We start from the raw sequence: 12,531 nt of genomic DNA on the forward strand, positions 1-12,531 counted from the left end.
TGGCGGTGGCTGCACCTTTTCTTATGAAATTAACGGCATAAATGTACAAAGAATGACATATATTCAGAGTTATAGAAGTCGACCTTTTGTTATTATTTTAGGGCAGGAAGATTTTTGTGAGAATATTTATTTTAATCTCTTTCTACGCATGCTCATATTTTTTTTTCATCCTGTCTTTTTATATTTAATTTATCAAATTACATTTATTTTCTGCTCTAGACTATATAACCATGTAAGAATATTCATTTTATAAATCTTCATGTCTCCCCGCAAGAAAATCAAATGTTCGTCCACTTTAAGTGTTTTTCTTTTTTTTTTCTCCAACTCCAGGATGATACATACATGTATAAAGAAAAGAATCGTGTTATTTTAATTTTTATCTTTCCTTATTACTATGATATCTCTTCACTTCAATATATTTTATTACGCTAACGTGACGCTAACGACATGAAAGTTTTATTAAATTGATTAACAATACTTTTCAACAGAACAATAACATTGGAGAATTTGTTTTCTTTCAGTACTGTTTCAAAATGCATTATCAATGTACCTGTTTGTTCTTCTGATGATTTCTTTGATTAGTTCAATCGAACCAACAGCAAATAGAAATACTTTACTGGTGCTGTGTTTGCTGCCGGCATGTCTCGAAGCCCAGGATTTGCACGGAATAGTGTGCTCTGTTCCGGTTCTTGAAGAGAATGGATATACGGAAACCATTGCGCTGATTTTTACAGTAATGTTTTCGTCACAGAATTGCATATAACGTCACGAAAAAAGGAAGAAAGAAAATTAACAGAATACCAAAGTAATGTTTTAACCTTATCTAACCATCTTGACTGATTTGTTTTTGCACATTTGGTGTTGAGAGGGAGGGAGTGTGACGGTAATTATTTTGCTTGTTAATCCTTCAATAGTTCAGAGGTTTAGTTTAATTTCTTCCAATATAATTATATATTCTAGCACTTTGAGACATAATATATGATGGTCGCCGACTATTTTAAATAGCAGATGACCATATCCTCAGTGTCCAATATCTTCTTGCTACAGTTCCATTAAGTTATGGGTAGCAGAAACTCTGCAGGGAACTGGTGTGAGATGATATCGAACACTCCTGGAGTACCAAAATGGGGATATACCTTTCCTATAGATTCTAAACAAGACAATGCTTAACTTTTAAGCAAACAACAATCCAAATGACTCAGTATAACAAAACCAATCAAGTCTATGTCATGAAATTAGCAATTAGGTGTCATGATTTCTATCATGTCTATTGTTCAACTCCTATTATGATGGACAATAAACATCAAAGACTAGAAGGACTTGTGGTGCCTCTGCATTGAATAATTAAAAACAAAAATAACTCAACATTTCACATACAATCCTGTATATCACATTTTGGTACCACACGACTATAAACAGACAATGGGTGGGATGAGGTGGGATTAAAATAACTTCACTTGCAGGCTATAAACATACATTACAGTACAAACGTTGCCTATTCTGTCAAACGTTTGCCTCCTCATTGAGTGGATATTAAACAAATGAGACAGAATCACATGGACTTCCGCCTAAGTTAATTGGCCAATGAGGTTATGACCATATCCTCAGTGTCCAATATCTTCTTGCTACAGTTCCATTAAGTTATGGGTAGCAGAAACTCTACAGACTTCCTGAAGATGAAACCCAAAATCTCAAATACAGTATAATGCCTCTTCCCAAAACTCAAAATAAAACATATCTTCTTTCTTAATATTATTTATTACATAAGTGTTGTACAGATAACATAATTATACATTGCTCTTAGATTCACAAAATGTATGCATGGGTATTTTATAAATTTAACAATAATAACTTGTGCAATTTCAATTATTCAAATAAAACTTATCAAAATGATAGTTACGATGAAAACATTTTTAATTACCAATGCAAGTACAATGAATATGGTGCAAATACTTCATTAAACTTCCTCAATCTTAGGGCTAGATCACAATTAAGATTACTTTTACTCTTTGTTAAAAACATGAACTAAACTAGAATAGTCAGCTTGTTCTTTAAATACAGTTTCAATATTTTCAGACCCATTTGCAACTTGAGATAATCTCAATGCAATACTGCCTGCATCAACTAATGTATGAATTCTACTATAGTACTCGGCACTTGTTCTGCCAAACCAACCAATATGTTTCATTGCCTGGTCTACATTTTCAGCTGCCCCTGATAAAGCCATGGTAACTGCACAACCTGATCGAAAGCTATGGGGGGTTTCTCCTTCATAAATTCCCAACAGTGATAAGTAATAACGCAATCTCTCATACATGACAGAGTAATAGACAGCCTTATCCAACACTCTGCCTTTTTCAGAAACTATTCTGAACAAATAACCTACTGACATATCAACTGTACTGACTTGGCAAAAATTAACATAATCAAGCAGACCTTGTACAGGACAAATAGACAAGTCATCACACTTTTTAATAACAAATGTATTACTCTTTCCCTTATCACCTCGGAGTGTCTTTCCAAACGTATGTTGAAAAACCAAGCCACTATTATCATTTAATACTTTTACCTCCTGAGCAACAACTAAAGAAAGGTCACTAGCCCTATCACCTGCAAAAAATTGTAGTTTCATCCAAGCTCTATCTCTATACAGAATATACCTCTCCCGTAATGACAGACCAGGACTTTTAATTTCCCTATCAATGTATGAACACATTGCCTTAATTTTTGATAAAAATATAGGCTTAGCTTGTTTTGGCAATACATGTGCACTGGCTTGTTCTTCCCTGATTAGTTTAAGATATTCTTTTACTATGGGGGCACAAGCAGGGTTACCAGACTTAGAAAAAATGTCCCAATATCTCCCAAAGCCATTATCATCAAATATATTAACCAATTGATTAATCTCCCCTTCAACTGTACCGGAAGCCAGTCGTTTTGGACAAAAACAGTCAAACTCCCCCTTTTGGCCTAAATGTTTGCAATGACCACCGTGAATAGTAGTTTTTCCAGAAAAATCCTTCCAAATTAAAAATCTTCGAATATCATCAGGTGTACAAACTGACAAATGTTTGCAATCTAAATCTTGGAGAAATTGGAGAAAAGAACCTTGAAAACTTTTCTTCCTCTTGTGACCTGATGAACAAGTTATTCGTTTATCTAACTCGTCCATTCTTCCCTCAATTTTTTCCAAATCAATGTCACTATTTATCTGCAATGACAAATATAAGGTCCATTTTTAGGTCAATGACAAAAAATTTAACAATTAAAAATTGAAAATATCTTAATAGGACTTATAACCTCAAAAGAAATACAATGCACATGCATTACCCAATAACAATATACATATTTTTCATAAATGAAAAGATTAGCAACACTGGTACATTAAAATTATACAAAAACATTCAATTCATTTTAAGTTCACTTGAAATATCCGTATTACAGATGTATTACTTCACATGAAATATAAACAAAAATAAGATCAAGAAAAAGAAACTCTGAATGCCCACAATGGCCATCTTAAACCAAATTCATCAACAACAAAGCCTTTCCTTGAAGGTGCTTTGACAACCCCTTTTTGACCCCTAGCTCCTAGAAGAATGGAGGTTGATGAACAACTAGTCAACATTGGCCACCACATAGGAACTGGATAAAGTTCAGGTACCACAACTGTGCAAGAAACTGACTGTTCCTTCAAAAAACATAGCAAAGGAAAAATCAATACATAGGGTGGATATACATACATATTAGATTCTGCCTTTAAATCTTGGGAAAACACATTAACACCAGAGGTTTCTGGTGTAAAAAGGGGTAAAATGTCTAAGTGGCCTACTGTCTACTGATTGCATTACATTCGAGTCTAAAGACATAAGATCAACAGTATGTGGACCAAATCGAGAATCAACTAAAACCCATGAAGCATTACTCAACATAGTATCAGCCGTGTTCAAAATTCTAGAAGGACCATCAGCCTTATTCAGTTCAGATGGAACAAAACTTAGATGCAAATCAACATTTTGCCCAGCGACCAACTGAAATATATCCTTCATAATACAATTCAAGGCCGGACATTTGCTCCCTTGACTATTCCAGGCTCCTATTACCGCCATGCTATCAGTTAATACATCAACCCGAGAGTCTAATAAAGATTTTCCCAAAGATTGCAATGCCTTCAAAATGGCTTCAGCCTCCTTTTCATGAATAGGTCTAGTATCATCAGCCAACCAATAATCACCCATAGTCAAATGGTTGTCACCTAAATTCACAAGTGCCCCATATCTATAACCTGAAGAGTCTGTAACCATGTCAATCTTATTATGAAATTCTGGTCTCCATTTTGAGAAGCCTTCCCATTTGTCCAAAAATTTCCAATATTCAATCTCCTCTTTAAGAGGTCCAAATACCCTAACAGGCCTACTACATTTAGTACAAACAGAAATAGCAGCATTCACCTCCCTGCAAAAAAGCTTACAGCCAGGTACAGCTAATTGCATACTAATACACTTTCCAGAAAACCTTTGTAAAGTTCTCAAGTCTACCTCCTTAGAAGACAAAATAAATTCACGCAACTCAATAAATTTTTTCCGCTTATCCTCTGGTAAAATAAATGCTTGCTTTTCCGAATCAACGAAAAAACCAAGAAATTTCTTACAAAATTCTGGAACCAATGAACACTTCTTAAGCGAAAGAGTATACCCTAACCTTGTCAAAACCTCCAGCATAACATAAACCAACCTCCTACCTTCGAACTCTTTCTCCTCACTAAACTACAATGGGCCCCCTCGAATTACTGAAAACCTATCATCAATATATAATGTATTCAGTACATTTAATTTTCTTAAATATGATGTTACACACATCCCTATTGACTGGTATATGAATGGGCTTGCTTTCCAACCAAAGGGCAATGTTGTGTAAGTCATGTAAAATCCCCCAAACTGAATACCAAAATATGTAAATGAATGTTGACTAAGTTTAACATGGTCATAACCTGACTTTTCATCATATGTTACCATTAATGCATCTTTCTGTACTAATCTAGGAATATCTTTCAAAGTTTCAAGATGAAATGGTAAATCTTTCACCCACAAATTTAAAAAACGTTCATCATGGCATAAACGTGGCTTGCTGGGTTCGACTGTAAGTGGCATTACTATTCTAGGGGGTTCACATTCACCAACTGCTCCCAACAGCTTAACTGAACCCATAGCAATTTTCTCGCATAATTCTTTTGAAATAAAATCAACATGTTGCTTACAAATTTTTGAATTTTGAAAATATTGATTTGGAGGGATATCCGAATCATAGAAACGACCCTTAAAATTTCCTTTAAAGTATCTGAAAAAATCTGTAGCATCAACCCCATTTATAAGCCATTTTAGTATATCTTTATCATCTGTCCCTACTAGAATATCTTTCCAGTTAGACAAATGGTGATGAATCTGACCGCTTAGAAAAAGATCAGGATCACGCAAAGGAAAAGTCCCACTATCAAAATGAACACCACATGCACCATTCAGAACTTCTTCAGCCGAAGGAACGTGTATTGTAAGTGAAGGAGTTTCACCTCCAAGTGTTACCCATGCTGGTTCTTGGCGTACTTGTACCTTTTCGGGATTAAAACCACTTTCCATTTCCCATTCTGGAACATGAATGTTGAATGAATTTAAACTTCCCAATGTATTACTATTCTGAAGAGAAAATAAAACTCTCTCTATATCCAAGAACCAACATAAGAGCACTTTAAGGAGAAACCCCTTCACCTACAATCCACGTGGAACATGTAGAACCACTAGGGTATCAGTGACCCTTGAATTGTAAATGAAGACATTTCAAATAGAGAAAAAATAAAATAAAATAAAAAACAAAATATTTCACAATAAATTAAAATTCCCCAATTAATTGAACATACAAATATACGAAAAACATTATTTTCCCTTTGCAGCCTTCATTTTGTCACAGTCTCTTATCTGATGACTTGTACTCTCGCAAAACAGACAAGCACCTCTCTGACGTATTCCAGAATTTCCAAAATTTCCAGAATTTCAGGGTCTACCCCTATAATTATTATTAAAGCCACCTGGATATGGCGGTTGCAAGCAAGGCATAGCATTGTATGGATACATACAAGGAGCCTGGTATGGCGGGTATAAATTATGCAATGGCGAATCTTCAGGTTTTGGAGTAGTATCCTTTTCAGGTTGCTTTTCCTTTAAACACTTCGACACAGCTTTTGTGATTGCATCCGCAACCTTACCACCCAGTACGGACAAACACAAAGAAGAGATATCTAATTTTAATTGATGTCGGTTTGCCTGACGTGTTAACTCTTCAAAGGTATCGGCATCATCATGATTAACCCGTCTTGCAGCTTTAGCAAGTTCCTCCAGAGTAAGTAATATGAGTGAATCACTAGGATTATCTTGCAGACAAAGTGTCCTCACCTTCTCCTTTAAGTTCTTAACAACTTCTTCTTTTGTAGTATTCTCTAAGTTAGCAATCCTGTCTTCCAAATCGTCCCTCTTCCTTTTATTTGTCCCATTGTTGTTGTTGTCACCACTACTCTGCACAATGTCACCACTCATCTGCACATTGACAGGATTAGCACTAGTAGTGGGAGTCTTAAAAACAGAAAACAAAATCGGTCTTAAAAACAGAAACAAAACCGGTATCATTATTAACACACATTACATAACACCAGTCAATGCCAGTGAATCACTATTAATATCAAAATTCTATGTAAATTACCACAGTGTTGTCAATATTTTCATTTATAAATATGAATAAACATATACTTGGATTCAACCAGTATGGATTACGTCACAGTAAGACAAGTAATTATGTATTAACCAACAAGACAATTTTATATTTTTATATGCTCGTTATGTGGTACAATTTGTTGCTCATAAGTGAAGGCCACACAAAGACCATAAATGATGGCATTGTCCAATTACTTCTTAGGTTATTATCTCATTGGCATACAATTTTAGAAATTCTCTAGTGCGATCATTGATTTGTCTTCTAAGCTTGTCATCCTAGTCAATGTGCAGAATTGTATATGTAAAATTCAATAGATTTAATTTTATCTGCCAGCCAAGACATTACATTCAAAGTGCAGGACTAGAAATTACTTACTTGATCTTGTGACTGGGTTAAATCTTGTCCACTAGGTTGCCCATATTCATTTGCATACAGTATCAAACAATGTGTGGCCCACCTGGCTTCTTCAACTGTATTATCTCTATTGGCAAATTGAAGTAAATCTTGTAGTTCTGCACCAGTTAAATCCAGAACCTGATCAATAATTTAAAACAAAAAAATGACAAATAAAACTCAACAGAGCTTTTGTTTTACTTCTTGTACTAGTAACCTTGCTAAATTTAAATAAAACTGGTTTATTTATAATGTATTACAAAACACTTGACTTGCATATGATTGTCTATAAATGGTTTTAAAATAGTAGCAAGATAAATCAAGTCAAACAATGAAATGATTAATAGTACTACAAACCTGTTGCCCCAGATCATCCATGGATAAATTATCCAATTTGTTGTCCTTTTGAAAACGGGCAAACTCCTTTAAGCCCTGTGGTTGTCCTCCTCTTATTCTCTTAATAGCTGCCACTAACCGTACCCCTTTTAATGAGTGCCTCCGTTTCAAACACGTGGGTAAAACTATCTGAAAATAAATACACAACTCTACACATTAGTCTAGACATCAAATGACCTTGCGCACCTGTTGAGGGAAATCCCCTTTTGGCATTTTTTAAAACTATCTGAAGTACCACACATAATAAACGAACATAGGCAAATGTTATTTATCATTATAATCTTAAAGAAACAAACAACATTTTTAAAAGTGTCTATCATTTGATTATATAAATCAAATCTTATAAAATCTATGATAACACGTGTCGAGCGCACCTTTCGCCACGACGGGATTGTTGAAAATCTTTATACCTCATTAAATTTCGTGAGAAACTATGAAATGAACATATCTTATCAACCAGTTTAGAATATAAATACAATACAAATGTTAAAAAAAAAAACATTGGTCCTATAGATATAATTTATTTCGCACTCGACCTCGTGGTGTCGGACTTTCCGGCCAATCTAAAATTTATTATATCTCCTTGGCCCTGGTTATTTTTTCAAATTATACCTTATAACCCTTGTCATTATTCTTCAATTATATCTCAAAACCTCTTGCTTTATCAAAAAATAAATATTACCATCTCCAAATAAATCAAACCATCTCCTTAGCCCTCGCCATTTTTCCAGTATCATATCTCATGGCCTCTTGCCCATTTAAAAATGTATTATGTCTATTGCTATTCTCAAATTACATGACCTCTTGTCATTCTTATATCATATGGCCTCTTGCCATTTAAAATAAAAAAATATATACCTTTCCTATGAAGTATGTTGCCAACTTGGCCTGAGCAGTCAGGACACGGTCCGCTCTCTTCAGTGGATATTAAACAAATGAGACAGAATCACATGGACTTCCGCCTAAGTTAATTGGCCAATGAGGTTACCATATTTACCCAATTGAATAGGACGAAAATCCATTAACCCTTGAAATCAGAGGCTAACAATTTCAACTGACTAAATTAAAATTAACCCTTGAAATTAGAGGCTATTATTTGAATTGATTTTTTGAATAATATATAATTATGGTAACGCAGAGAAATGTGCCCATTATTGAAACGGAGTTCACAGACGCAACAAAACAGTCCATGCATAGAGAATCTGTGTCAGGTCTTTTCTGATTTCATTATTCACTAATCAAGAGGTACACCAAAACCATTAAAAAAAAACATCGTTTCTTTCGCTACATTTCGATCTGCCTCTGAAAAATAGTAGAAATAGCAGCAGTATCTTGCTAAAATTGACTTACCAGTAAATAACATATGTACACACTGTACAAATAACACATTATCTAACACTATAACTTGTATTTACAATTTTATTTGAACCCCGCTTCAAATTTCAGCAAAATTAAACTAATGCTGAGTTCAAACGTTATTCGAATTCGATTCGCATTAACTAATTTGGATTAATTTAATTCGCATTCGAAACGTTGTACGTCATAACGTCAATTCTAATTCGAATTGAAATGCGCGTCAAATTCACTTTACTACCCAAACGTCGTTATCTTTTAATTAATTGGTTGATTGATTTTAAAACAAAAAATATTTTAGGGTCAATTGCGTCTCCAACCTTGCTCTTGTATGGATTATTTCCCTTTTCAGTATTTAAACGTGTGTTTTATTTGTTTGCTAATATTTCATATCTATAAGCTTTATTCTATTCAGCATTCATATATTGAGTAAAACTGACATTTTAGTTCCTTTATAATTCATTTAAAGTTTTCCATAATTTTCAATTTTATTCACTTTTGCTTAACATTTTGAAGGAAGTTTTGATGGGACAACGATATGTGGTGAAAACGAGCCGACATATGATAGGTTAAAATGTCAAAAATAGGGGTAAAGCAGTCAACTTTGCGTTTTAAGAGTAATGTAGCACATCAGCAAAATTGAAAGACAAGAATAAGAAAATTTACCTTTAAGTTAGCACAATAATACAAAAACGGGATGTATAAAAACCGAGCTGCGTCAAATTGATATTTCCCAAAATAGGCGGCGTCGGTCCTTCTGATCCATCATACAGTGTTAATATATCCTAACGTGTTCGTAATGCTCATGTGTGTTGTGATAATATAGATTTTAACTAAGGTGGGCAATTCATTACTGGTAAATAATTAAGTCATGGAATTCGCTACTTTATATTTTAATTAAGATTTTTCTTAATTCTTTCATAGATTTAATTAAAAATTTTAGCTGTACCTATGGAAAGCTTATTACAAGAAGCGTTTCGCATCCTACATTTTACGATATTGTTGAACTAAAACGTCGGAAATCACTACGCTATCCGTGTAAACTCGACGAACCTTTAATTTTCTGACGTCAGACATGCGAATCAATGAATGTGTTTGTAGATAGATGTTTTTTTGTGTTTTCTTGGATTATTCCTTTTTAAATTGTTACACGATGATGACTGCTGTGTCCATATTTTGCCTTTTTTATTTATTGTGTCTGTTTAGTTCACGCATCATTGTAACGGAATTTGATGAGACTGTCATCAAAGTGAGAGTGTTAGCTCTATAAAACCAGGTTAATCCACCGTTTTCTACATTTGAAAATGCCAGTACCAAGTCAGAAATATGACAATTCTTGTCCATTCGTTTTTTATGTGTTTTGTTATTTGATTTTGCCATGTGATTATAAAGTTTCCGATTAGATTTTCCTCTAAGTTCAGTATTTTTGTGATTTTAATTTTTTACTCTTTGAGCGCCGGGACGTTGCTTTTTTACAACGTTTCGTTGCCATACATATGTGAAATGCGTTACTATAAACTATACGTAACGTAACGTCAACATGCGACGAACACGCACATGCACGTTGTTTACGTTAAATGAATAATTAGACCACACATAAGACATTCACGCATATGAAAAATTTATAATATTTATTAAGAGCAGAATTATTGTATTTTTTGTTTTTTATAAAAACGATGAGAGAATTCAAAGATTTTATTGCATGATGATCGATCAGATATGTTACCAAAAACATTCAACACTGAATTACGGTATCCGAGCTGAAAAGCAGTGTTCTCATTCCTCAAAGTTGAGGCGGGTGTGGTATCTTTTGAAACATCTACCGACGCAGAGTCCAACTTTTGCAAGTTCCACACCACCACTGAATCCGGGATATTTTTAATCTGTCTGTGCTAGCACAATCCACACATTTCTTTCGTTTATCATCTGGTATTTTTTCTGGGAAGTGCCTCTGTTATTCTGGCCAACTGCCGATGCACCAGCCTTACGGTTTTCATTTGTTAATTTCTGATCCCATCTCTGTGATTGCCTTTCAGGTCCTTGCATAACTGTTGATGGAACTATAAGTGGTCGAGTTTTGTTTCCACAACAAAAGTTCTTTTGTAGCAGATGAAAGCAACTGAAAACGAAGAATAAAAATAATACATATTTAAATATACGAATGTCTTCCACGATTAAATCAAAGAAGAATATAAAATACAAAATGAATTTAGATGTTTGCAATTAAGAAACACGTCAATTTTGCAAAAAAATAAAAATATACACAAAAAAACATTTAAAAAAAATATTTCAGTATTTAGTTTCAACAATTTGTCTAACCTTTGTTCTTGCCTACACACATTTAGGGATTGAACTAATCACGAATAAATGCATTTCGAAAAAAAAGGAGGTGAATAAAAGGGAAGTGGGATGGGTTTCCATCGATGACAAAAGAAGACCAGTGGCTGATAAATATATATAAAGGTTATTTCATGTCTTGAACAACTATACGTCAGGTTATGTGATGTCTTTAACAACTATTCAAGTTTATATGTAGCGTTTCTATGAACTTTTAATCCATTCATTTAAATTTTGTCGATAGTTGTCTCATTGTCATTCAACACCCCAAGGGTGACTGGGGTATAGAAATATGGTCACTTGGTCTTCTCCCGACCGGCAATAAAACGCTTGCCGAAGTGGGGCGTCCGTTTGGCTGTGCGGGATGTATCAAGTTCGCAGTCACGTCCGGTCAGAAGAGGGACGTTAAATCCGATGCCTCGTGTAAAGAGAGTGCCACGCTCTATGCACGTTAAGAACCCTTGCAATAACTCTTTGAGGGGTCCGTAGGTGGCCTGTTGCAAGGCAAAATTTCCGACCGTATCCAATATACCCTCATTTTGCAGAGACAGTCCAAATTTCCCTGACCATCATCCCAGATGGCTTCTATTGTATCAACCTACCTATTGTATTTATTGTGATCTTGTTCTCGTCCTGAATATGCATGAAATATTTGCCACTGGACGTTAAGCAACCAACAATCAATCAATCAATCAATCATTGTCATTCAACATTCCTCTTATTTTTAATAAAGCAATATTTTAATGTCTTTCGACGAAAATTTATATATTCTAAACTTGCAAATTATCTTTTACCTGCAACAGTAACTAGTTGGTGGAATAGTAGCTTTCTCCACATTTTCACACTTTTGAATTCGGCTCAAATTGTAAAAGAAGCTGATCCCCGAGATCTACTCCACCCATAGTAAAGGTGTAACGCTTAACAGCAGATGGAATGGCCACATCTGTTCCTCTATTGTTTGTTGTATTAATCATGCTACAAATTAATGCTACTTAATTTGAATAAAAAACGACAAAAATTACGTTTTGTCGGGTTGGCGCCGAAAAGGTTAAACAAACTTACTAGTAAAGGTTATCTTTCCAATGTTGTAAATACAATATTGGCACAAAAATCTATGTGGTCATCATTATTATAAATTATCATTTTAGGATGTATAAATACACATCCACGTTCATTTTCTAAATAGAGATTACTCTATCGCTATATTGCATTATACTTAATTGTTAAAAAGTGAACTCTTATATATCCTACAGCCTGTCGATACTTCATGTTTGTCATAGCCCACATGTCTTT

The 12,531-nt window shown here is 34.3% G+C and overlaps 3 protein-coding genes across 3 annotated transcripts; all 3 read right to left on the reverse strand.

Moving 5' to 3' along the window:
• Positions 1 to 1,773: 1,773 nt before the first annotated feature.
• On the reverse strand, positions 1,774 to 3,793 carry LOC143085218 (uncharacterized). The gene has a single exon (XM_076261442.1). The coding sequence runs from the start codon at positions 3,170 to 3,172 to the stop codon at positions 2,003 to 2,005; it is 1,170 nt and encodes a 389-aa protein (XP_076117557.1). The 5' UTR covers positions 3,173 to 3,793; the 3' UTR covers positions 1,774 to 2,002.
• Positions 3,780 to 4,757, reverse strand: LOC143042972 (uncharacterized). The gene has a single exon (XM_076215473.1). The coding sequence runs from the start codon at positions 4,719 to 4,721 to the stop codon at positions 3,780 to 3,782; it is 942 nt and encodes a 313-aa protein (XP_076071588.1). The 5' UTR covers positions 4,722 to 4,757.
• A 9-nt stretch (positions 4,758 to 4,766) lies between these two features.
• LOC143042973 (uncharacterized) lies at positions 4,767 to 7,459 on the reverse strand. The gene is made up of 3 exons (XM_076215474.1): positions 7,135 to 7,459; positions 6,444 to 6,620; positions 4,767 to 5,690 (listed from the first exon to the last, which is right to left on the reverse strand). The coding sequence occupies exons 2-3, from the start codon at positions 6,582 to 6,584 to the stop codon at positions 4,767 to 4,769; spliced, it is 1,065 nt and encodes a 354-aa protein (XP_076071589.1). The 5' UTR covers positions 6,585 to 6,620; positions 7,135 to 7,459.
• Between the last annotated feature and the right edge of the window lie 5,072 nt (positions 7,460 to 12,531).

This window comes from Mytilus galloprovincialis, chromosome 8 (genome assembly GCF_965363235.1).
Source record: "Mytilus galloprovincialis chromosome 8, xbMytGall1.hap1.1, whole genome shotgun sequence".
NCBI classification, from domain to species: Eukaryota; Metazoa; Mollusca; class Bivalvia; order Mytilida; family Mytilidae; genus Mytilus; species Mytilus galloprovincialis.